Source organism: Bubalus bubalis, chromosome 4 (assembly GCF_019923935.1).
Source record: "Bubalus bubalis isolate 160015118507 breed Murrah chromosome 4, NDDB_SH_1, whole genome shotgun sequence".
In the NCBI taxonomy this organism is placed as follows: Eukaryota; Metazoa; Chordata; class Mammalia; order Artiodactyla; family Bovidae; genus Bubalus; species Bubalus bubalis.
In genome coordinates, this window is record NC_059160.1 from 50,139,889 (window position 1) to 50,167,446 (window position 27,558).

The 27,558-nt window shown below is 44.3% G+C and overlaps 1 protein-coding gene across 4 annotated transcripts in view; it reads right to left on the reverse strand.

The window, feature by feature from the left end:
- RFX4 (regulatory factor X4) overlaps positions 1-27,558 on the reverse strand; it is a 171,016-nt gene that overhangs the window by 76,239 nt on the left and 67,219 nt on the right. For all 4 annotated transcript variants that reach the window (XM_044941397.2, XM_006069578.4, XM_044941398.2 and 1 more), the window contains exon 4: positions 26,842-26,965. In XM_044941397.2, coding sequence (XP_044797332.2) covers positions 26,842-26,965 — 124 coding nt within the window. The remainder of the gene's footprint in view (positions 1-26,841; positions 26,966-27,558) is intronic.

Here is a 27,558-nt window from a genome sequence, read left to right on the forward strand (position 1 = left end):
AGCCAAAATGTGAAGCAGCTGTTCATAGGGTACAATTACTGAACTACAGACAAGCTATAGATATGACAGCAGAGATGGAGAGAAAAGTATAGGAAGTATAAAGACAGATCCACATGTTCTTCACATTAGTTAAAAGTGGGTTATGATCTGGGTTCTGAGTTTTCTATCTACTCAAGCAAAGAAAGTAGATACAGTCAAGTTAGTTAGTCCAGTATTCATAAGATGTTGTTGTTTTGTAGCTACGGGTTCGACTCTTTTTTTATTTCATGGACTATAGTCTCCCAGGCTCCTCTGTCCATGGGATTTCCCAGGCAAGAAAACTGGAGTGGGCTGTCATGCCCTCCTCCAAGGGGTCTTCCTGACTCAGGGATCAAGCTCAGGTCTCCTTCATTGGTAAGTGGAATCGTTACCACTGAGCCACCAGGGAACCCCATCCATAAGATAAATGCACCATCCATAAGATAAATGCATATCAGTTGCTTAGGAAAAGCAGAGTTTGTGTTTTTTTTTTTTTTTTTTTTTTCAGTCTGGGAAATTTTTCTATGCAATGGGCACAACAGTAAGGTGCCATGTTTAAAAATGCTCTGATATTAGCGACATTTTGAAAACAATGATACTGAATCCTGTCAAGGGTGTGGTAAAACTGAAAAGCTCATAGACTGCTGATGACATTGTTTATTAGTACAAGCCTTCTGAGAAGCATTTTTACCAATAAACATCAAATGCCGCAAAATATTCATACTTTTTCTACTAATTCCAAGGAAAAAAGCTAAAATAAGGAGAAGCTCTGTGCAGGGCTACTAATGAGACTGAAAAACTGGAAACAATGGAAATGTACATGACAGGGAACTGGCTAAATTAATGACTGCATATCCACCCAATAGAATATTATGGTAACAAAGTCTATGCTATGACACAGAAAATGCTTATGACATAATGTTAACTGAAACAGCAGGCATCAAAATTTATGCTAAGGTTGTAATTCATTTTTGTACAACTATAGGAATGAAAACATAAAAATGGATATTTGTTAGGGTCGCAGGATGGTGGGGAGAATAAAAGATTTTTATATAATGCATTGTGCACAAAATCAACTCTTTTTTGGAAATAGAAAAGGATTTTCTTCCTAGAAATATTCTTAATTGACAAGGAAGTTCAAGATATTCTTGAAGGAAGCATAAAAAATCTGTAAGAATGTTATACTGGTTGTTTTTCTTTTTAAAAAATAGATCACTTCCTACAGACAATATGTAGATTTTTTTTTTTTTTTTTTTTGACTGAGAGGCTTGATTCTTACTTGATTTAACAGAAAGGGCACAGTTGTGAAATCTTTTTAAATGTTTATCCAAATGGTGTGTAACATAACGTCCACAAAGCAAACAGCAGTGCCTAGCCCTTGGCCCCTAGACTCTGGTCCAGAGGCATGCCTTCAGGCGCAGGGAAGTGAGGACAGGCCTTCAGGAGGCACTGTTCTTGTCCTGCCTTTGTGAGGCAAGAAAACATAACCAGCGTGTATGTGATTTTTTGCATTAGGTTCTTGAGGAACTATCAAGTCATAGAACAGGAACTGTAAATTCACAATCAATTTAACTTATGGTTTCCTCCAGAGTCAATGGGTTTTATTTACTCTTTTTGAAATACGTGTAGATATTAAGGGCTTCCCTGATGGCCTGTGCTTCCCTGGTAGCTCAGCTGGTAAAGAATCTGCCTGCAATGCAGGAGACCCTGGTTTGATTCCTGGGTTGGTTCCCTGGAGAAGGGATAGGCTACGGACTCCAGTATTCCTGGGCTTCCCTGGTAGCTCAGCTGGTAAAGAATCCGCCTGCACGATGTGAAACCTGGGTTCGATCCCTGGGTTGGGAAGATCCCCTGGAGAAGGGAAAGGCTACCCACTCTAGTATTCTGGCTTGGAGAATTCCATGGACTATATAGTCCATGGGGTTGCAAAGATTCGGACACAACTGAGTGACTTTCATTTTCACTTTTCCCTGGTGGCTCAGTGGTAAAGAATCTACCTGCCAATACAGGAAATGCAGGTTCGAACCCTGGGTCCGGATGATCCCCTGGGGAAGGGAATGGCAACCCACTCCAGTATTCTTGCCTGGGAAGTCCCATGGACAGAGGAGTCTGGCGGGCTACAGTCAATGGGGTTGCAAAAGAGTCAGACATAACTTAGGCACTAAACAACAACAACAATACACACAGTTTTACCGTCATTGAGATCAGCATCACCCTTTGATGAGTCACCCAAGACAGAGGCAGGACAGACCACTTTCTTCCTAACACTGCACAACCCCTCTCCTGTTGGCTCTGCCCAAGACATCCAGTGGATTTCAGCCACTTCTCCTGATGCTCTGCCACAGCTCCAGCTCCTGTGATCTTTCACCTGGACCACAGACCCAGCTTCCTAACTGGCTGCCCTGTCTCCAGGCTTGCTGCCCTATCTCCGGGCTTGCTGCCCCACCAGCAGGATCTTTCTAAAATCCAAGTGTGATCATTTCATTTTCTTGTAGAAAATGATGGGTGCCTCCTCACTACCCACACTGGAGAAAATGTCAGCATCCTCAGGCTAGCCCAGGATGCCCTCTGTGACCTCCCCCAGCCCAGCTCCCAGCCTCAAATCCTGCCTCTTCCCCAACGTGCTCCCTGAGCTTCAGGGACATGCTGATTCCTCTGTCTGGAATGCCAAACCCACCTTGTCTCCCACTCATCCCAAGGAGCTCGTCTTTCTCTGAGCCTCCCCCGCTTCCTCTGGGATCCTGCTCATGAACACTTAGATGCCCCCTGCCTCTCTTTTCCTAGGAAGCCAGGAAGCATAAGACACGGAGGTGAGTTGGTTAAGCACACAGGCAAGTCCTAGCTAAGGCACTGTGCCCATCACTTTACACATATTATCTCAGTCAATCATTACAAGCCAGGTTCCATTGCTATTTCCTCTGTACAGATGAGTAAACTGAAGCTTGGAGAGGCTAAGTAACCCATACAAAGCCACACAGCTCACAAGGTGCAGACCTGGGATTTGAATGCACCCCGTCTGACACAACACTCTACCACAGCAGTATGGTTCCCTCTGGATGAATGAAAGTGCCCTAAAGTCCCTCATTCCTTCTTTTCACAGAAACTTGTCTTTCTTTTATGTCATATTCCTGCATTTGTTCATGCCAGGTGTGTTGGAGGAAGGAAATGATTTCTTCTTCCCATCTATACTTCCAGGAATGTTTCTTTTCAGTTCCCCCCAACTCTGACTCTCTTGGAAATGTTCTGGTGGCCTCTGCTATGAGCAGCATCTGAGAGCACTGTCCCCTAATAGGTGAGAAAGGTGGGAAACTTTGGAGAGGACTGACATCAGCAGGCAGACTGCTGTCTCCTCCCGGGTTGAATCTACCCACAGCCAGTAAAGAGGAAATCCAGCGATTAAACACTCCTTCTGCTTGATTAAAATATTAACAAAGTAAAAAGTCATTCTTTTTGGATAAATGAAGTCCCCAGGTGGATTTGGACTATGGACGGAGGTTCATGACATTGTACAGGAGGCAGTGATCAATACCATCCCCAAGAAACAGAAATGCAAAAAGGCAAATGGTTGTCTGATGGCCAGACAAATGGTTGTCTGGCCTTACAAATAGCTGAGAAAAGAGAAGCAAAAGGCAAAGGAGAAAAGGAAAGATATACCCATTTGAATGTAGAATTCCAAAGAATAGCAAGAAGAGATAAGAAAGCCTTCCTCAGTGATCAATTCAAAGAAATAGAGGAAAACAATAGAATGGGGAAAAGACGAGATCTCTTAAAGAAAATTAGAGATACCAAGAGAACAATATCATGCAAAGATGGGCACAACAAAGGACAGAAACGGAATGGACCTAACAGAAGCAGAAGATATTAAGAAGAGGTCGCAAGAATATACAGAAGAACTATACAAAAAAGATCTTTATGACCCAGATAACCATGATGGTGTGATCACTCACGTAGAAGTGGGCCTTAGGAAGCATCACTATGAACAAAGCTAGTGGAAATGGAATTCCAGCTGAGCTATTTCAAATCCTAGAAGATGATGCTGTTAAAATGCTGCACTCAATATGCCAGCAAATTTGGAAAACTCAGCAGTGGCTCCAGGACTGGAAAAGGTCAGTTTTCAATCTCAAAGAAAGGCAATGTCAAAGAATGTTCAAACTACCACACAATTGCACTCATCTCACAGACTAGCAAAATAAAGCTCAAAGTTATCCAAGCCAGAGTTCAACTGTCCATGAACCGAGAACTTCCAGATATTCAAGCTGGATTTAGAAAAGGCAGAGGGACCAGGGATCAAATTGTCAACATCTGTTGGATCGTAGAAAAAGCAAGAGAGTTCAAGAAAAACATCTATTTCTGCTTTATTGACTACGCCAAAGCCTTTGACTATGTGGATCACAACAAACTGCGGAAAATTCTTCAAGAGATGGGAATACCAGACCACTTTACCTGTCTCCTGAGAAATCTACATGAAGGTCAAGAAGCAATGGTTAAAACCAGACATGGACCAACAGACTGGTTCCAAATTGGGAAAGGAGTACATCAATTGTCATGTACAGGACTACTGTATATTGTCACCCTGTTTATTTAACTTATATGCAGAGTACATCATACGAAATGCTGGACTGAATGAAGCACAAGCTGGAATCAAGGTTGCTGGGAGAAATATCAATAACCTCAGATATGCAGATAACACCACCCTTATGGCAGACAGTGAAGAAGAACTAAAGAGCCTCTTGATGAAAGTGAAAGAGGAGAGTGAAAAGACCTGGCTTGAAAGCTCAACATTGAGAAAACGAAGATCATGGCACCTGGTCCCATCACTTCATGGCAAGTAGATGGGGAAACAATGGAAACAGTGAGAGACTTTATTTTCTTGGGCTCCAATATCACTGCAGATTGTGACTGCAGCCATGAAATTAAAAGATGCTTGCTCCTTGGAACAAAAGCTATGACCAATCTAGACAGCATGTTAAAAAGCAGAGATATTACTTTTCCCACAAAGATCCATCTAGTCAAAGTTTTTCCAGTAGTCATGTATGGATGTGAGAGTTGGACCATAAAGTAAGCTAAGTGCTGAATAATTGATGCTTGAACTGTGGTGTTGGAGAAGACTCTTGAGAGTCCCTTGGATAGCAAGGAGATCCAAGCAGTCAATCGTAAAGGAAATTAGTCCTGAATATTCATTGGAAGGAGTGATGCTAAAGCTGAAACTCCAATCCTTTGGCCATCTGATGTGAAGAACTGACTCATTTGAAAAGACCCTGATGCTGGGCAAGACTGAAGGCAGGAGGAGAAGGGGACGACAGAGGATGAGATGGTTGGATGGCATCACCGAGTCAGTGGACTTAAGTTTGAGCAAGCTCCAGGAACTGGTGATGGATAGGGAAGCCTGGCATGCTGCAGTCCACGGGGACAAAGAGTTGGACACAAATGAGCAACTGAACTGAACTGAAGTGAATTTACCAGCGGGGGACAACCCAGGTCAATACCTGTCTACTCAGTGGACTCCAACAATTCTCTGTGGCCATAGGCTCCTTCACCAGGACCTCAACGCCCTTGTGCAATGCCACCTTTTCCTGACATCTTTTCTCTTTAAATTACCTGTCAGGTGCCCTATGCTCCATCCAGATCAGTGTACTCCATGTAGCTGAGTTCTCTGACTGCTTCACAGTTCTGGGCTTCGTACCTCTGTACATTCCACCTGCATCTGTCTCTTCCTCCTCACCACTGTGCCCTCAAACCCACTACCCCACATACACTGTATGCCTCCATCACAACTTTTCTGATTCCCTGACCAGGTAAGAGCTCCTCCATCTCCAAACTGCCGCACCTACTGCTTCCAGTCTGTGACCAAGTTCCACTCTCCCTCTGTCATCAACATAACCTGTATCTCCATCTTTACCAGCCATGATCTCACACCTGGGTTGCTGCAACCGTCTCCTTTTGCCCCTGCTGCCAGGCACGCCTCGCCTTAACTGCTTCTCAGTAAAGCCTCCAGACAAGTCCAAACCCACCAGTTCCTTCTTTCATTCTGGCTCATCTCTCGTCTTCCTCCTCTCCTCATCCCATGAAGTATTGAAGGATATTACCACTTTTTTTTGTTTGTTTGTTCGAGTAAAATTGCTTTACAATGTTGTGTTAGTTTCTGCAGTACCCCACTTTTTAAAAATGTGCTAAATTGAAGAGCCCAAAAAAAAAAAAATGACCTGTTTCTTTCTTCCATTTGAACACCAGGCTTTTCCATCTATCAGATGAGGATATAACACTTCTTTGGCCTGTGTTTCAGGCTTATAGCAGGGTCCAAGAAGTTAGAGAGTGGACCTAGAGCTTTGTCAGCCAGGAGGAGGAGGAGCCTGGAGGCTAGAGGATCCACCTCGGTGGAATTTCACTGGCTGGACAGGTGAAGAGGTCCAGGGAGGGTCACCTCTGCCTCCTTCATGATGCCTTCCACGAGCCATCATCCTTTTCTAACACATTCTCTTCATTGACAGAGGTAGCACTGTATCTTTCCATATTTTGATAGATCTTCAGAGGATTCTCAGTTAACCCAGTTTTCAGGCTTTTGTGGTATCTTGGCTCAGAGGTAAAGAATCCGTCTGCCAATGCAGGAGAAGCAGGTTCTATCCTTGGGTCGGGAAGATCCCCTGGAGAAGGAAATGACAACCCACTCCAGTATTCTTGCCTGGGAAATCCCATGGACAGAGAAGCCTGGGATGGCTATAGTCCGTGGGGGTTCACAAAAGAATCGGACATGACTCAGTGACGAAACAACAACAGTATCCAAAGCCATATATCTGCACTGTTAGCATCTTTAGTTTCCTTTGTGAAAATGCTTTTTCTCTGAAAATATCTGATGGCCAAATCCTCTTCTCCAAAAAGAGAGAAAGGTCATTTCAGATAAAGCAGGAAGAAGAGAGGAAGTCTGTTAGCAGTGGGGGGTGGGGGGTGGGCGGAGGCCCTGCTGCACCACATCGCTCTCTGCCCCACTGGAGGTCAAGACTTCTCCCACTCTGAGCAAAGAAAGCTGTTGCCTACAGCACCTCCTCCCTCCAGCCGCAACAAAAACCTGTGGGAAGGGAGTTGGCTTTTTTTTTTTTAAGTGTTTCTTATAGGCTGAAAATTACAAATTATTCTCCTCTCCTTTCACCAAATAATCAACTGGTCCCTGAATCTGAAAGTCCAGCACAATTTAGTTGGAGTTTCAAAATGCAGGGTTGGTTCAGCCCCACTAAGGCTGTTCAGCTTTTAATTTCTGGAGCAAGACTCAGCAAACAGTCAAACACTTTTGTGAAGCAGTGAGAGTCGAGCTTCGCTGTTTGATAAATGAGCAGACGGCAGGCAGCCCCTCTTTCTTTTTTTGTATGGATTCAATGAAGCCTGCCTAAAGAACACCACATGCTGTTCTAGCTACTGATCTAACATTCCGCGACATCCCAGTCTTCCAAATTCCCTTTAATTACTCGGGAGTCCCACCCTCCGCTCTTTCAGCCTGGGCAGACAGGGCAGGGGGCTCCCCGGGCTGGGGGGTGGGAAGTGGAGAAGCTCTGGAGAGCTGGTCTCTCCGGGGGCTGCTGGAAACTTTTCTTAGGTGGTGGTTGGGTTGTCTCCTTCCATGGTCCGTTCTTCATTCCATACAACACACCGCTTTAGGTAGAAGAGAACTCAGCACACAAGCTACCCTGACATGTGGGTGTAGTCTTTTAAGAAATATAAGCGAGTTTGAGGCAAATGTTCCTGAAATGGCATCTTCGAACCCTAGGCCTCCTTTAAGATAAGGAAGGGGAAGAGTAAGAGGAGGAACTGACACCCACACACTAGACGAAGTATTTTACTTTTTGGCACTAAATTTAATCCTAAAAACCACACTGGAGGAGAACATGATGGTTCCCATTCCACAGATGAGAGACTGGGCTTTATGGTGATACAGGCTGCCTGGACTCACAGACACCAGCAAGTAGAAGAAGCAGGGATCCAGTTGCACGGTGTTTTCTGTTCACCACTTTTGCTGACACCCGAGGGAGCCAGCAAGGCATCCACTAACTGCATGAGACCTTCAGTGTCCTCTGTGGGTGTCCCCTCAAGAGACACATTCAGAGCCACATACGGAAGCCACTTGGCCTCATTACTCTACAAACAGGCCTTGTTTGATTTTGACCCCAAGTTGTATGGTCCCAATCCAGGTTGATCTCCAAACTGAGTCATCAGGGATGCGCTGAGAAAAGGCTTCGGGTTGTGCCCCCAAATTCAATCCCCCTCAGTAGGCAAAGATTTGCCACCGACAAGAACTAATCCAGAAGTCCCAGTGCAATGAGGTGGAGATCTCCCCAGACTCCGAGGGAGACAAATTCATGTGTACAATGAATCAAGTCTGCAGGAGACAGTTTTAAAACAAAAGGTGCCCATCTTATTTCAGAGGTCATTTTGGTGTGGGAAAAGAAAAGGGCCTTTTCAAATAGTACGAAATTATAAATTCAGTACAATGACAAATTGTTCTTTTATAACCACGTATTGTAGAAGTCTTGGGCCTTCTCATAAAACACACAACAATTTTTTGAACCAGAGAGAAAAAGGATTAGGGGAAGAAGTTATTTAAAAGGGATTCTAATTGTCACAAGTTGACATCCGAAAGCAGGATATTCATTCTCTTTGTTGACAATAGACCTTGTCCCTTTTTCAGAGAAGAAAAAATAGTTAAGGCTGGTAGTATGAATAAGTTTTCCTGAACACTTTACCTCAATGCTACCATGTTGAAATGGGTGTTTGCCAGAGTAATTTTACTAAAAAGCAAAATGGCTGTCTGGGGAGGCCTTACAAATAGCTATGAAAAGAAGAGAAGCGAAAAGCAAAGGAGAAAAGGAAAGATATAAACATCTGAATGCAGAGTTCCAAAGAATAGCAAGAAGAGATGAAAAAGCCTTCTTCAGCGATCAATGCAGAGAAATAGAGGAAAACAACAGAATGGGAAAGACTAGGGATCTCTTCAAGAAAATCAGAGATACCAAAGGAACATTTAATGCAAAGATGAGCTCATTAAAGGACAGAAATGGTATGGACCTAACAGAAGCAGAAGATATTAAGAAGAGATGGCAAGAACACACAGAAGACCTGTACAAAAAAGATCTTCACGACCCAGATAATCACGATGGTGTGATCACTGACCTAGAGCCAGACATCCTGGAATGTGAAGTCAAGTGGGCCTTAGGAAGCATCACTATGAACAAAGCTAGTGGAGGTGATGGAATTCCAGTTGAGCTATTTCAAATCCTGAAAGATGATGCTGTGAAAGTGCTGCACTCAATATGCCAGCAAATTTGGAAAACTCAGCAGTGGCCACAGGACTGGAAAAGGTCCGTTTTCATTCCAATCCCAAAGAAAGGCAGTGCCAAAGAATGCTCAAACTACTGCACAATTGCACTCATCTCACACGCTAGTAAAGTAATGCTCAAAATTCTCCAAGCCAGGCTTCAGCAATATGTGAACCGTGAACTTCCTGATGTTCAAGCTGGTTTTAGAAAAGGCAGAGGAACCAGAGATCAAATTGCCAACATCCGCTGGATCATGGAAAAAGCAAGAGAGTTCCAGAAAAGCATCTATTTCTGCTTTATTGACTATGCCAAAGCCTTTGACTGTGTGGATCACAATAAACTGCGGAAAATTCTGAAAGAGATGGGAATACCAGACCACCTGATCTGCCTCTTGAGAAATTTGTATGCAGGTCAGGAAGCAACAGTTAGAACTGGACATGGAACAACAGACTGGTTCCAAATAGGAAAAGGAGTTCATCAAGGCTGTATATTGTCACCCTGTTTATTTAACTTATATGCAGAGTACATCATGAGAAACAATGGACTGGAAGAAACACAAGCTGGGATCAAGATTGCCAGGAGAAATATCAATAACCTCAGGTATGCAGATGACACCACCCTTATGGCAGAAAGTGAAGAGGAACTCAAAAGCCTCTTGATGAAAGTGAAAGTGGAGAGTGAAAAAGTTGGCTTAAAGCTCAACATTCAGAAAACGAACATCATGGCATCTGGTCCCACCACTTCATGGGAAATAGATGGGGAAACAGTGGAAACAGTGTCAGACTTTATTTTTCTGGGCTCCAAAATCACTACAGATGGTGACTGCAGCCATGAAATTAAAAGACACTTACTCCTTGGAAGGAAAGTTATGACCAACCTAGACAGCATATTCAAAAGCAGAGACATTACTTTGCCCACAAAGGTTCGTCTAGTCAAGGCTATGGTTTTTCCTGTGGTCATATATGGATGTAAGAGTTGGACTGTGAAGAAGGCTGAGCGCCGAAGAATTGATGCTTTTGAACTGTGGTGTTGGAGAAGACTCGTGAGAGTCCCTTGGACTGCAAGGAGATCCAACCAGTCCATTCTGAAGGAGATCAGCCCTGGGATTTCTTTGGAAGGACTGATGCTAAAGCTGAAACTCCAGTACTTTGGCCACCTCATGCGAAGAGTTGACTCATTGGAAAAGACTCTGATGCTGGGAGGGATTGGGGGCAGGAGGAGAAGGGGACGACAGAGGATGAGATGGCTGGATGGCATTGCTGACTCGATGGACATGAGTCTCAGTGAACTCCGGGAGTTGGTGATGGACAGGGAGGCCTGGCGTGCTGCGATTCATGGGGTCTCAAAGAGTCGGACATGACTGAGCGACTGATCTGATCTGATCTGATGCATTTAACAATGTGGGGAGAAGTAGCACATTGGGTACCAGGCACTGGAGGTTGAGGGAGGTTCTATCCTGCTGCGGGTTCCACAGGAAATTCCACAAAAGAAATTTCAAAAAATTACAAGAAACTTACATCTAGAGCAATGAGACAGAAATGGAATTTCAAATCATGCATACAGACTGGTGAAGAATTCCAAGAAAACTCCCAGGGCTAGAAAGGTAACAATCTAACAATCTGTTGCCCCTTGATAAGTACTGTGGATAACAATTCCAGGAAGTCCAAAAATCCATATGTGAGCCCAAGATTGTCCTTAGGCTGATGGGATGATGTGTCATGTGTGTGAGTGTAAAAGGAAACAGTCATCATACACTGATTTAGCTAGAATGAGGTGAGTTACATAAGATAAGGTTAAGTCAAAAATGGAATAATTCTGAAGACGATAATAAGAGAGGGTGAGGGTGGTGAAGGTAGCATGTGTGCAATGTAAGAAATTTTTAGAACAATTGTTCTCAAAATTGTTCAGAAGGAAGAGCATCTAGAAAGGTTGAAACATTGATATGTTGCTGATGGTATATTAAAAGCATGATGTATTAAACTCATAAAATCTTGCAAAGGTAAACTGAAATCACAATTATAGCTGAAGTGCATTGACTGTTTATATTTACCACGCACTCCATGGATGGAGGAGCCTGCTAGGCTGCAGTCCATAGGGTCTCGAAGAGTCGGACACGACTGAGCGACTTCACTTTCACTTTTCACTTTCATGCATTGGAGAAGGAAATGGCAACCCACTCCAGTGTTCTTGCCTGGAGAATCCCAGGGACGGGGGAGCCTGGTGGGCTGCCGTCTATGGGGTCGCACAGAGTCGGACACGACTGAAGTGACTTAGCAGCAGCAGTGGTAAGGCAGCCCTTTTAACAGTCATTATCTCCACAGTCCTCAGGTGGTTAGAACCATGTCCCCATTTTACAGAGGAGGAAACTGAGGCTCATAGCTATTAAGAAGTCTCCTGAGTTCATGCAGCAGGTAAATGTTGGAGATGGGATTCAAACCCATACAATTTGATTTCTGAACTTTCAGGCTGCATGTCAGTAAAGACTCCTGAAATAACAAAATGTGGAATCTGGTGTGAAATTAGACATTCTGATACAGACACACTATAGCAGATACTAAAGGTTAAGAAAAACATATGCAAGAAATTGAAGTAGAAGGAAACTATCCATGTGCTTAATTTTTTTCCTTTGCAAGTTGAAAAAAGACCATCCCTGAAGAATCCCAAAGATTCCTCAAGAGTCCTGTGGTCTGTCCCTGTGCCCCTCCACAGGTGTGCGGGCAACCTGGGGTCAGGCAGATTGTGAGGACTCAAGGAGGAGCTGCTGCTGTTGCTGCTGCTAAGTCGCTTCAGTCGTGTCCGACTCTGTGCGACCCCATAGACGGCAGCCCTCCAGGCTCCCCCGTCCCTGGGATTCTCCAGGCAAGAACACCAGAGTGGGTTGCCATTTCCTTCAGTGCATGAACGTGAAAAGTGAAAGGGAAGTCGCTCAGCTGTGTCCAACTCTTCGCGACCCCATGGACTGCAGCCTACCAGGCCCCTCCACCTATGGGATTTTCCAGGCAAGAATACTGGAGGAGGGCAGTCACTTAAAACGAGAGGAATCTATGACCTCATCTGTGTTCCCCATTTATGTGGCTGACAGAAGCACAGGTCCCAGAACATTGCTATTCTTTTGTTTTTTGCACTGCTCAAGCAAGGATGGCAGGAAGGAAGGAGCCATACATTCAAGTAAGCACTACCCACAGCCCAAATTTCCAAGTGCCTCAAGCCTCACGGGGAAAAGACAGGATATAAATAAATTCAATTCATACAAGTGCGTCTGCTGCCCCAGATCCCCTTCCTCCAGTCTTCCTACCTCTAATGGCCATAGCAGACATCCAGTGATGGCCCCCCACCTGCTCAGATCCAGCCCTTGCCACTACATGTATGACTTTAGGAAACTCATTCAATCCCTCTGACTTTTAGTGTTCTGGTCTGGAAGATGAGAAGGTCTCACCAACAGATCTCTAAGTTCCTTTAATAGATTAAACTTATTTGTATTGAAGTGTTAGCAACCGGTAAGTATTAATGAATTATCCTGCTCTGTCATACTTGCAGGACAAACTAAAGGCCTTAAATGAAAGGAATCAAGGATTTTGAGAAATCATCAAGCCCTCTGGGGGTGGGGAGTGGGGAGGGGTATTTGCAAGGCCAAAGGGCCTCTGCATGTATTCAAATTACCCTGTGGTCACAGGTGTCCAGTTGCCTATTGGTCAATCAGCCTCTTCTTGATAAGTTCAACAAACCGTGGACCATAAATCATGTTACCCACACACAGTCTAAGCTGGTCACCTGTTGCCACCTACACTGGATCCCGTGGGCTCCACATTTGAGAGTAGACCTTACCCGCTCTCGGGATTCTGGGGTCCATTTCCTAGTTGTGACACAAAAAGGACACATGGGGGAGAGATGGGTGAAGGTGATCAGAAGGTGCATACTCCCATTTATGAGATAAATGAGTTCTGGGTCGCCACATACAGTATGATGACTAGAGTTAAAAATACTGTACTGTATGTTTGACAGTTGTGAGGAGAGTCGATCTTAAAAGTTCTCATGGAACTTGTCTGGGGGTCCAGTGGTTAAGTATCCAGCTGCCAATGCAGGGGACACAGGTTCGATCCCTGGTCTGGGGAAATCCCACATGCCGTGAAGCAATTAAATCAGTGCACCACGACTACCGAGGCTGCGTGGTAGAACCCGTGCAATAAGAGGAGCCACTGCAGTGAGAAGCCCACGTACCACAGCTGGAGAGAAGCCCGCACTCCCCACAACTAGAGAAAGCCCACGTGCAGCAAGGAAGACCCAGCCAGCCAAAAATAAACAAACAAATTTCTCATGCTAACTATGAATTTTAAAAAAATTCCCATCACAAGAAAGAAACTTGTACCTCTGTGTAGTGATGGATGTCAACTAAATTGATTGTGTCAATCATTTTGAAATATACACATATATCAAATCACTGTGTTGTACACCTAAAACTAATATAATGTTAAATGTCAATTACAGCTCTTTTTTTTTTTTTTTTTTTTAAAGAAAAGGGCCACATGGACTTCTGAAAAGCTCTTATATGGATAAAATGGCTAAATGTCTACCTCTTTCCCTCTCTAACCAAACTCTAATTTTTTATTCCAGGAGATGATGGACTACATTTTCCCACCTCCCTGACAGCCAAGGGCAGCCAGTGAGACAAAAGGGAAATCGCTGGGCAGGGCTCTGGGCAAGCTGTGGAGAGCTGACTCGGCTGAAGTTTTGACCTTTCTCTCCCTTTTTCATACTTCTTGCCTGGAATATAGGCTTTGTTGTCAGGCAGCCACTTTGGACCATGAGGTGACCTAGAAATTAGAAGCCATCTGCTAGGGATGGCAGAGCACAGAGAGAGAAGTAGTCCCAGTAGTTCCCTGATGCTACTGTAGAGCTGTATACCAGCATAGGTTATCCTCTTTTAGATTTACTCTATGTGAAGAAAAGTAAAACCACTAATTTATTTGAGTCCTTGTTTGGGAATGAGGAGGGGCATCTTTTAACCACAACCCAACACAATTCCTAACTGATAACACCTTCTGATTTCTACCCAGGATTTACCTCAAAAGAAAGGCTCCAGTGGCCCTAGAGTCAACTATTTCATCTTTAAATGGGAACAAAGAAGGCATCTAGTTCACAGAGCCGTAGAAGATTGAATGAGGTAATACATGCAGAGGGCTTGGCCCAGTGCCTGGCCAAAGAGTCAGTGTTACTGTCATGATTTCTAGTTGAAAAGTGTCTTCAGTTAATATGGGAAAGATCTTTGCATATTTGTAGACTAGCTTCCCCCTGTGATAGATGGAAGGACTGAGGTTCAGAGAGGGAAATGGGACCTGTCCAGGGTCACACAGGGTAAGGGTGATAGACCCTCACACTCAGGGCTCAGAAAACTAGCATTATTGGGGACTCCTCACCTATCGCACATGGTGGGCCCTCAAGAGAAGTTTGAGGAAGAAGACATTCTTTTGCATTTCAGCCTCCGCTGGAAGGAATATCTGCTACAAGTGCCTGGAAGGCATTCCAGTTAGAGATGTTCTCTTAGCCAGAAATCGGAGGCCCAGTTTTTCTTTCTGGAAAAGCTTAACTCTCGCTAAACACAGTTTGCATCTCTGCGCAGGTAGAGCTTTTTGTTGTTGCTTTGTTTGGGGGTTGCAATGGGTCTTAGTTTCAGGAGGTGGGCTCTTTGTTGGCAGTGTGTGGGCCGTGGGCTTAGTTCCCTGACTGGGGATCAAACACACATCCCCTGCATTGAAAGGTGGATTCTGAACCATTGGACCACCAGGGATGTCTTGGGGAAGGAACTTTTTTTTTTTTTTTTTGGCTAGGTAAGAAGTGGATTTATTTAGAAAGAAACACACTTGGCAGACAAGAGTGTGGGCCACCTCAGAAAGCAGAGTGGCCTGGGTGGAGTTTTCAGAACTTCTAAAAGACCAGTGGCGCTAGTGGTAAAGAACCTGCCTGCCAAGGCAGGTAGACATTAAGAGATAGGGTTTGATCCTTGCGTCAGGAAGATCTGGAGAAGGCCATGGCAAACCACTCCAATATCCTTGCCCGGAGAATCCCATGGACAGATGAGCCTGGGAGGCTATAGTCCATAGGGTTGTGAAGAGTCAGACACCACTGAAGTGACTTAGCATGCAAAAGACCCAGTAGAAGAGCAGGAGAAAGAAGCATTTGGTGAAACAGAAACACCCACTTCTGCCTTCCATGGATCTCACAAGGCTGTGGGTTGGGAGAAGGCAATAGTGGGTTCTGAGAGGTCTTCTGGACTGACCTGGCTCTCAGACTCACCCACCACCCTGAGGAGGGGACAGTTTCCTCCTCTGCACCCCTTCCTCCCATCCTGTGTGCTCACAGCTCAAGGGCACGCCTGTCATCTTGTTTTGTGGTTTTTTACGTGCACACACCCAGAGGACTCCCAACCTCTCACCCATCTCCTGAGATAAATGCACTCCTAATAAATGGGTGAGCCCATGGGCTGAGGGGGAGGCAGGCTGGGAAATACTGGCAGGGGTTTCTAGTGCCTGGAACACCCAGAGGGGAAGAGCTGAAGGGGGAATATCTCGATTGCAGTGACCAGCACGCTTAACCGCTGAGAGACGGAGAGGCCGAGACTTCACTCCTAAATTTGATCACGTGGAAGTGTCCAGGTGACTGCTAATGATGACACCAAAGTCTAAAGGACAATTGTTTAGGCAAAACCTGCCTCTACACATACCCACCCTAACCCCCAAAATAACTTGCTCTGCGTAAAGGAGACAGTTAAGTACATGGATTTTGGAACCAGACTTCTCAGGTTCACATTCTGAATCACAGATCTACTTACTGGCTTTTTGACCTTGGGTGAATTACCTAACCTCTCTGGGACTCAGTTTACTCATCTATGAAATGGGGAAAATAACAGTTACCAACTGACAGAGTTGTTTGGGGGATTAGACAAGGTTGACATATGTAAAGTGCTTAGAACAGGGCCAGATACATAGAAAGTCCTATGTAAGTGTTGAAAGAGGGTGTTTGCTATGACCACTGCATTCTCTTGGCAAAACTCTGTTAGCCTTTGCGCTGCTTCATTCTGTACTCCAAGGCCAAATTTGCCTGTTACTCCAGGTATTTCTTGACTTCCTACTTTTGCATTCTAGCCCCCTATAATGAAAAGGACATCTTTTTTGGGTGTTAGTTCTAGAAGGTTTTGTAGGTCTTCACAGAACCATTCAACTTCAGCTTCTTCAGCATTACTGGTCAGGGCATAGACTTGGATTACTGTGCTTTTGAATGGTTTGCCTTGGAAATGAACAGAGATCATTCTGTCATTTTTGAGACTGCATCCAAGTACTGCATTTCAGACTCTTTTGTTGACCGTGATGGCCACTCCATTTCTTCTAAGGGAGTCTTGCCCACAGTAGTAGATATAATGGTCATTGGAGTTAAATTCACCCATTCCAGTCCATTTTAGTTCGCTGATTCCTAAAATGTTGATGTTCACTCTTGCCATCTACTGTTTGCACTACCAATTTGCCTTGATTCATGGACCTAACATTCCAGGTTCCTATGCAATATTGCTCTTTACAGCATCAGACTTTACTTCCATCACCAGTCACATCCACAACTGGGTTTTGTTTTTGCTTTGGCTCCGTCTCTTCATTCTTTCTGGAGTTAGTTCTCCACTGATCTCCAGTAGCATATTGGGCACCTACCAACCTGGGAAGTTCATCTTTCAGTGTCCTATCTTTTTGCCTTTTCATACTGTTCATGGGTTCTCAAGGCAAGAATACTGAAGTGCTTTGTCATTCCCTTCTCCAGTGGACCACATTTTGTCAGAACTCTCCACCATGACCCATACATCTTGGGTGGCCCTACAAGGCATGGGTCATAGTTTCATTGAGTTAGACAAGGCTGCCATATGATCAGATTGGTTAGTTTTCTGTGATTGTAGTTTTCAGTCTGTCTGCTCTCTGATAAAGAAGAATAAGAGGCTTATGAAAGCCAGAGAATGCACTGGTCATAGCAAACACCCTCTTCCAACAACACAAGAGAAGACTCTACACATGGACATCACCAGATGGTCAACACTGAAATCAGATTGATTATATTTTTTGCAGCCAAAGATAGAGAAGCTCTATACAGTCAGCAAAAACAAGACTGGGAGCTGACTGTGGCTCAGATCATGAACTCCTTATTGCCAAATTCAGACTTAAATTGAAGAAAGTAGGGAAATCCACTAGACCATTCAGGTATGACCTAAATCAAATCCCTTAGGACTATACACTGGAAGTGACAAATAGATTCAAGGGATTAGATCTGATAGACAGAATGCCTGAAGAACTATGGATGGAGGTTCGTGACATTGTACAGGAGGCAGTGATCAAGACAATCCCCAAGGGAAAAAGAAATGCAAAAAGGCAAAATGGTTGTCTGAGGAGGCCTTACAAACAGCTATGAAAAGAGAAGGGAAAGACAAAGGAGGAGATGAAAGATATACCCATTTGAATGCAGAGTTCCAAAGAATAGCAAGGAGAGATAAGAAAGCCTTCCTCAGTGATCAATGCAAAGAAATAGAAGAAAACAATAGAATGGGAAAGACCAGAGATCTCTTCAAGAAAATTAGAGATACCAAGGCAACATTTCATGCAAAGATGGGCTCAATAAAAGACAGAACTGGTATGGAGCAGAAGATATTAAGAAGAGGTGGCAAGAAAACACAGAAGAACTATACAAAAAAGATCTTCACAAACCAGATAATCACGATGGTGTGATCAATTCACCTAGAGCTAGACATCCTAGAATGTGAAGTCAAGTGGGTCTTAGGAAGTATCACTGTAAACAAAGCTAGTGGAGGTGATGGAATCCCAGTTGAGCTATTTCAAATCCTAAAAGATGATGCTGTGAAAGTGCTGCACTCAATATTCCAGCAAATTTGGAAAACTCAGCAATGGCCACAGGACTGGAAAAGGTCAGTCTTCATTCCATTCCCAAAGGAAGACAATGTCAAAGAATGCTCGAACTACTGCACAATTGCACCCATCTCACACACTAGCAAAGTAATGCTCAAAATTCTCCAAGCCAGGCTTCAACAGTACATGAACTGTGAACTTCCTGATGTTCAAGCTGGTTTTAGAAAAGGCAGAGGAACCAGAGATCAAATTGCCAACATCCTCTGGATCATGGAAAAAGCAAGAGAGTTCCAGAAAAACATCTATTTCTGCTTTATTGACTATGCCAAAGCCTTTGACTGTGTGGATCACAATAAACTGTGGAAAATTCTTCAGGAGATGGGAATACCAGACCACCTGTCATGCCTCCTGAGAAATCTGTATGCAGGTCTAAAAGCAACAGTTAGAACTGACATGGAACAACAGACTGATTCCAAATTAGGAAAGGAGTACATCAAAGCTGTATATTGTCACCTTGCTTATTTAACTTATATGCAGAGTACATCATGAGAAATGCTGGACTGGATGAAGCACAAGCTGGAATCAAGATTGCTGGGAGAAATATCAATAACCTCAGATATACAGATGACACTACACTCTGGCAGAAAGTGAAGAAGAACTAAAGGGCCTCTTGATGAAAGTGAAAGAGGAGAGTGAAAAAGTTGGCTTAAAGCTCAACATTCAGAAAACTAAGATCATGGCACCGGGTCCCATCACTTTATGGCAAATAGATGGGGAAACAGTAGAAACAGTGACTGACTTTATTTTGGGGGGGGGGGCTCCAAAATCACTGCTGCACCCATGCAATTAAAAGATGCTTGCTCCTTGGAAGAAAAGTTATGACCAACCTAGATAGCAGATTAAAAAGCAGAGACATTACTTGGCCAACAAAGGTCCATCTAGTCAAGGCTTTGGTTTTTCCAGTAGTCACGTATAGATGAGAGAGTTGGACTATAAAGAAAGCTGAGCTCTGAAGAATCGATGCTTTTGAACTGTGGTGTTGGAGAAGACTCTTGAGAGTCCCTTGGACTGCAAGGAGATCCAACCAGTCCATCCTAAAGGAGATCAGTCCTAGGTGTTCATTGGAAGGACTGATGTTGAAGTTGAAACTCCAATACTTTGGCCACCTGATACGAAGAGCTGACTCATTTGAAAAGACCCTGATTCTGGGAAAGATTGAAGGTGGGAGGGGAAGGGGACAGTAGAAGATGAGCTGGTTGGATGGCATCACCGTCTCGATACACTTGAGTCTGAGTAAACTCCAGGAGTTGGTGATGGACAGGGAGGCCTGGCGTGCTGCAGTCCATGGGGTTGCAAAGAGTCGGACACAAATGAGCAACTGAACCGAACTAATGTAAGTGTTTTCTATTTTTACTAATTTTATTCAACATCCGTGAATGCTGTATTTATAATTATACATAGCTAGACACCTCTAGGGCTTCCCTGGTGGCTCAGTGATAAAGATTCTGCCTGCAATGCAGGAGACCCGGGTTTGATCCCTGGGTTGGGAAGATCCCCCGGAGAAAGGAATAACAACTTACTCCAGTATTCTTGCCTGGAGAATTCCATATGGACAGAAGAGCCTGGTGGGTTATAGTCGGACACGATTGCAAAGAGTCGGACACGACTCCACGACTAACATACCCACACCCAGATACTTCTAATATCTGTTAAAAAGAATTGTCTTTAATAAGATTGGGTAATTTGACTGAGTATGATGTCAGATGTAGGCCAATTGTGATCCCTATTACCTTGTGTTTGTTTCAATTGACAATTCTGTTGTTCTCTAAATATTTATTTCCCTGCCTCTGCTGGAGCACTAGGGCTATCCCTTTGGAAATGTTTTTTCTCACCCTGGCAAGCCTGGAGGCACCAGCAGCAGGAAGGAAAGGTCAGGGATGAGCAGGTCAAACCATTCCCCTCCCCCGCCCCCATTTCAGGTTTCCAACCCCCATCAACTGGCCACTCATGGGGTGGGGTTGAGGGGAAGGAGTTCTGAAGTAAATGAGAGACTGCAGTTTTAACTGGAGCACTGGACTGGACTTTAGTGTCTACAAGAGCATCTACATTATTGAAAAGAGGCTTGTTTTTTTAGTCGATAACCAAAAAGCTATTCAACCTGCCACAAAACCATCAGGGGTTCAGGAAGGCAGTTTGGCCAGAACACAGTTGAGGAACAAAGCAAAGCCATTTTCTCTTGGTACGTTTGGCCTGTTCCACACTCATTACATTTGTGGGAACTCATCTGGGTGTCTCTGAGAATAAGAGCGCAACACAAGGTGCGCAGAGACCTGGTCAAAACCCTCCAGAATGAGGCCAGAGCCACAGGGTGAATCCTCAGGCGAGGAGCGAGAGTGATGGGCAGTGGGAGGTCAGCTGGAGAGCACCGCCCTGCAGCCAGTGGAGGGGGACCCACAGGAGGTGCCCACAAACACACTGCTGGACGCCCACCCACGGCACATGGATGGCGATCCAAGCAGAGCACACTGATAGCTGGGAGGAGCCTTCGGAGAGCACCGACTGGGCGAAATGACTCCAGCTGCTTTCTTCTAGCCACCCTCCCCCATTGACCCCCTCCTCCAACCCTGGAGGAGTCAGAATAGGAAAGAAAAAAACTCCCCCTCCCCTTTCACAGAGCAAATTCTGAGGCATAGAGAGGGGAGACTCTTACTTCCATGGAAGTCAGGTGGAAGTTTTAAATTGAAGAGAACCCAGGTGGGTGCTAATGGTAAAGAACCCACCTGCCAATGCAGGAGAAGAGACTTGGGTTCGATCCCTGGGTTGGGAAGATCCCCTGGAGGAGGGCATGGCAACCCACTCCAGTATTCTTGCCTGGAGAATCCCATGGACAGAGGAGCCTGGAGGCTACTGTCCATGGGGTTGCCAAGAGTCAGACACCACTGAGCAACCAAGCACACATGCACGGGCTTTTTCATAGCGGAGAATGAGTTTTAATAATCCATCCAGGACTGATATGATGGCTGATCATGGCCTGATGCCATGGTTGGATGCGGGATTTCCCTGCGAGGTTGTCAGAGGGCAGAAAAGGAAGGACGGACACTGGTACCTCAGCAAGTTTATCCTTACTTGGCAAGTGGGCTAATGGAAAGTGGGTACAATGCCAATTTCATATGGTGACCATATGGGTTAAACAAATTCCCATATGTCGAATGATTCATAGTGTTCTTGGTGAATAGCAATAATATAAATCATCCAGTCTTCAAATATCTGAAGACCTACTATGTGCCAGGCACTATTCCAGGGGGTTAGGCATGCATGGTGAACATAAAAAGTCCTCATGGAGCTTCCATTCTAAAGAAAGAGACAGACAAAACACAAGCAACTTATATATATATATATATATATATATATATATATATACACACACACATCAGTTATATGTAATTACATATTGCATACAATATATATATTGTATACAATACAGGTGGCCCTAGTGATAAAGAATCTGCCTGCCAATTCAGGAAATGCAAGAGATATGGGTTTGATCCCTGGGTCGTGAAGATCCCGTGGAGTAGGAAATGGCACTCAACTCCAATATTCTTGCCTAGAGAATTCCATGGTCAGAGGAACCTGGTGGGCTACAGTCCATGGAGTCACAAGGAGTTGTACATGACTGAGTGCACACGCAGTATAATACAGTACAGATAACTATATATACTAGTAACATCATACATATATAAAATAGTTCAGACAGTGATAAATAAGTAAAAAATTGAGCACAATAAAACAGAGGAGACAGAGTGGAATGGAGCCAATTCTAGATAGTGATTTCTTCCCTTGGTAGAGAATTTTAGTTTTAAAACATGTTCTCATAGCACAGTCTCATTTTATCCACACAGTAATTTGGTGAGGGATGCTTCCAAGGAAAGGTAAGGAGACGGGAGCTCAGAAAAGTTAAGTGTCTCCAAGTTGGGTGACCTTTCACGACCCTAGTTAATAGCGAAAGCAAGCACAAGACCAGTTCAGCTAGCAGCCTCAGCATTCTCGGTAATTCCTAAATTAGTTCCAGGATCCAAAGTCAATACAACATTACTGGAAGCCAGTGCTTTTGGAGCTTGGCCACAGTGTTGGAGAGAGAATTTCTATTTCGGATCTCACTTGCAGCAGAGCAATTGCTGCCATCCACTTTATCGAGAACAGTATCTCAGCCAGGTGACTTTGGGAAAGCTTCACTACCAATGCCTGTTTCATTTCAGCCCACTTACAAGTCAGATGGGAAGATGACTACCAGTTTAATTTTTCTCTAAAACCCAAGCCGAAATAGTGAACTTTGCTTGTTCTGAGCTAAAAGTTCAGAGATGAATCATACGTTCGGACAGAACTGCTCAAAGGGAGACTGTCCACGATTCCCCTCCAAGGTTTTTCAGAACAACTAGTCCCTTTCTCTCTAGGAGATGGCAGCTGCATCTTGCTCGGAGCCTTCAGGAAGGGCAAATGTGTCTGGGATTTCAATTCAACAAACTTAATGCGAAAACCCTCAGCAGGCACCTTCTGTCCTGTGGCTGGGAGGACAGCCCTCCTTTCCAGTGCACTTGAAATCAATGGCAAGGCAGCTGCAGAGAGCATTTTTCATTTATGCTTTTAATTCCATTAGAGTATGTCCCTGCTTTGGGACTGAAGATAAGATGGCATTTGGATGATTTGTTAATGACTATTCTGAAAGCAGCTGGCACTGTAATTCTTAGAGAGGAAACTTACTATTTGGAAAAATACTTTGAAAAGCCATTTGGAATAAATGAGACCTGTGGGTATAGATGTCAGCAGGAACCAAGGATTGGAGAGCAGAGGAAATTTGGTGGAGGTCATCCCAAGAAAGAAGGAGAGAGTGAAGGGAACAGAAGGAGGAGTTCTAGGAGGAAGGATACGGCAGCAGAGAGGGCTGGAATCAGCTTTGGGGAACTGGCAGAAGGAGGACCAGGGAGCATTCTGAGATGGGGACATCTGTTCCATGGGACAATGTTTGGGGTGTAAACCACCACTGCAAACTTCAGTCTGTTAGGATCACAGATGCCTTCTGTGGACTGCTTTGTGCAAAGCAAAGAAGACCCTGAGTGCCATCCCTAGCTCGTGATGGTGCAGAATAGGGCTGTCCAACAGAACTTGCTGTGCAGATGGGAATGTTCTATTGGCACTGTCCAATATGGTAGCCTGCAGTTACATGTAGCTACTGTGTATCTGAGGAATTGAATTTTAATTTTAAGTTAAACAACTGTATGTGGCCAGTGGCTACTATACTGAACAGCACAGGTATAGAGAGAGGTGGTATATATAGAGGGAGGAGTCCCAAGTCAAGGTGACCCTAAAGAATGCTCTAGGTAGAAAACTACCACACAATTGCACTCATCTCACATGCTAGTAAAGTAATACTCAAAATTCTCCAAGCCAGGTTTCAGCAATACATGAACTATGAACTTCCAGATGTTCAAGCTGGTTTTCGAAAAGGTAGAGGAACCAGAGATCAAATTGCTAACATCTGCTGAATCATAGATAAAGCAAGAGAGTTCCAGAAAAACATCTACTTCTGCTTTATTGACTATGCCAAAACCTTTGACTGTGTGGATCACAATAAACTGTGGAAAATTCTTCAAGAGATAGGAATACCAGACCACCTGACCTGCCTCTTGATAAACCTGTATGCAGGTCAGGAAGCAAAAGTTAGAACTGGACATGGAACAACAGACTGGTTGCAAATAGGAAAAGGAGTACGTGAAGGCTGTATATAATCACCCTGCTTATTTAACTTATATGCAGAGTACATCATGAGAAATGCTGGACTGGAAGAAGCACAAGCTGGAATCAAGATGGCTGGGAGAAGTATCAGTCACCTCAGATATGCAGAAGACACCACCCTTATGGCAGAAAGTGAAGAAGAACTAAAGAGCCTCTTGATGAAAGTGAAAGAGGAGAGTGAAAAAGTTGGCTTTAAGCTCAACATTCAGAAAATGAAGATCATGGCGTCTGGTCCCATCACTTCATGGCAAACAGTGGCTGACTTTATTTTTCTGGGCTCCAAAATCACTGCAGATGGTGACTGCAGCCATGAAATTAAAAGACACTTGCTCCTTGGAAGGAAAGTTATGACCAACCTAGACAGCAGATTAAAAAGCAGAGACATTGCTTTGCCAACAAAGGTCCATCTCGTCAAGGCTATGGTTTTTCCAATAGTCACGTATGGATGTGAGAGTTGGACTATAAAGAAAGCTGAGCACTGAAGAATTGATGCTTTTGAACTGTGGTGTTGGAGAAGACTCTTGAGAGTCCCTTGGACTCCTCCCTTGGGGGAGATCCAACCAGTCCATCCTAAAGGAAATCAGTCCTGAATATTCTTTGGAAGGACTGATCCTGAAGCTGAAACTCCAATACTTTGACCACCTGATGGGAAGAACTGACTCATTTGAAAAAGACCCTGATGCTGGGAAAGACTGAGGGCAGGAGGAGAAGGGGACAACAGAGGATGAGATGGTTGGATGGCATTACCAACTCCATGGAGATGAGTTTGAGTAAACTCCGGGAGTTGGTGATGGATAGGGAGGCCTGGCATGCTGGAGTACATGGGGTCGTGAAGAGTCAGACGCAACTGAGTGACTGAACTGAACTGAACTGAAGGATGCAAACACCCTAGGACTTGTTGAAATCCTGGGGGCAGATTTAAGACTTGGAATGCTAGGCAGAGGGGGTCTAGGAGGTGCTAGGAGGAAGGGGTCAGAGATAAATTGATTTTACCTAGATCACAAGGTCAAGGAAACCCTGAGCTGACAACAGATTTGAGAGAAAAAGGAATAGAAGGTCCTTACACAGGCAAATTGGAGTTTCTAGAAATGGTGAATTTTTTTGGTTTGTTTTTGTTTCAGAGCCTAAGCTAACCAATGGCTATTTGTATCTGTGCACAAGCATCTCATGGAGAATTCATAAGAACAACAGTTGTAATGCACATGGTAGGTGTTACTAAGTATCTGAGCAACCAGATGACTGATAGCACAGTAGGCCGTATCAGCCACCACTGTTCTCTCCTGTGTATCTTGCAACATCCCTGGGAAGAATGCAGGGGTTAATTCCCTTTTCAGAGCTGACAGGACTGAGGCTCAGAAAAGTTATGTGATAAGTCCAGGAGAGCTGGGATTCTTGGTCATTTGGTTCACCCAACCTGTCTTCCTATCTGAGAGGCTTTATCTGGACTCTCCATCACAGTCACTCAGGGTGCGTGTGAATACGAGAAAATGTTGCAGGACCACAGAACAGGAATGCTCTCCATCTGGATTCTTCCTTCTCCCACTGCTGAGGGCTCACAGTCCCCCTCCCTAGTCTGCGAGCCTTTCCACAGGGGGACCCAGATCAGGTTCCCTTTAAGTCCCACTGCCTGCCATAATGCTTCCCACACAGCGTGTCTCAGTCAATACTGCCCAAATGAATAAATGAACCGCAAATGTTGTTTGACTTTTTTTTTTTTAAGTTCTTTTCACTTTGGAGAACCAGCATTAACCCATCACACAAACATTTTTCCCTCCCTAAATCACCACCGAGCATCTTCACATTTTTTGAGTGAAGCCAGTTCTCAGCCACTTGGTTTCAGACTCTCTGGGGTGGTTGCTTCAGGCCTAACATGCTCTGTTGTTTTTTTCTTGCTCATGATATATCTGTTGGGGATCTGATAAGGAAATTTCTGAAACTTAAACATCTTCCTGTTGTTTCAGTCCACTACACTCCCACTCGGAACACTGGTAAGGAATAACGGTGCAGCACAACACTGCCTGTTTTTCTGTTGGCAGATGCAGGAAAAAAAATTATACGTGGTAAAAAAAAGAAGCTAATAAAAGGAGAAAGAGTTTAGACATATTGACTCAAATTGAGTGCTTTCAGGATTTAAAATATCTAGGTTTTTATCTATCAAATAAACACATGATGAATCTTTTTTTTTTCCATTGGAATACAATTGCTTTACAATGTTGTGTTAGTTTCTGCTGTACAATGAAGTCAATCTTAAAGTTCCAGCTGCCTGCCTTGCCCTGCTGAATATGAATGTTCAGTGGTAATGACTTTCTGTAGAGATAACTACAGAAAACGTGTGGAATGTATTTTCATCAAAAGTGGAGAGAGAACAGTCAGGTCTGCAGTGGTAGTACAGATTGTACTGCCTCCAGTTGAGGACTCCCAGGCTTCCACGCTGATGATGCAAGCCCCCTTCACAGTTTCTCCAAGTCTCTCACGTTGCTAACCCAAGTCTGTCCCACTGACATCCACATAACGTACTTTCCAGTTCAAGAACTACCTCTCAGAGAAAAGAAGTTACTGTTTGCAAATTGAGTACTGAGGAAATTCAAGGTAGACGTTCACTTTTATTTTACAACATGTCTGAAATGTTTGAAGTTTTTAATCTTTGGTATTACGCTGTTTTGGCATTTGGTTTGGTACTACTTTGTTAACAATTGTTTGACATTTTAATGGCAAAGTAACCAAAGTATTTACTTTGGTAACCTAAAAAAAACTTGAATTATTTAAAACATGGTTAAGAACTACACATCCATTACTGAGAAGGGGAAGAAAAGGAATAAGCTAGGTGAGGTTGGACTCACCTTCCCAAAGCTGGCAGCATTAACAGGCTGGGTGTCATTCTTCTCACAAAAATCCAGGTAATGCATGTAGAGGGCGCTGCGGGGGATGCACACTCCTTCTGCAATCTCGTAGTTCTCCTCCAGCCTGGGGAAATAAAAGCGTGATGAGAGAACCCAAGCAAGAAGGACCTATTCTTTCTAGTCCTTCTCCAGAGCTGGGCAGGCCTGAGAAATAACTCTTCTACTACAGATGGGAAAACTGAGACCCAGGAAGACAAAGCAACCTGCCTAAGGTCGGGCACAGAGTTGGCAGGATCAGACTCCTGGCCCCTTTGGGTACTACCTCAGGTCACTCTTCCAGTGCAAATTCCTAATCCCTTTCCTCTGCGGGGTCATTGGCCTGACTGCATTCTGGGTGAATCAGGTTCCCCCCAACTCCAAGCAATGATACAGAATATTGCAGGTGCCCCCCTTTACCCAAGCTACCCACTGTGTAGCCATCTCTAATAGGTGTCAAAATCTTGGAGCTTCTTGGCTAATGAGAGCAACAAAGTGAGACAGCCAGGGAAAACAAACACCCCATGACAGGCTGGGAAGCTCGAGGGGCTCTGACCTGCTCACTGAGAGAGGTTTTATGACCACGGCAGGGGGCTAAACGGCTTGTTTTCTTTCAGCTCACCTTCCCTGCTGTACTGAGATTATATCATATGATTCCATAGCCACTACCTTCTTAATAAC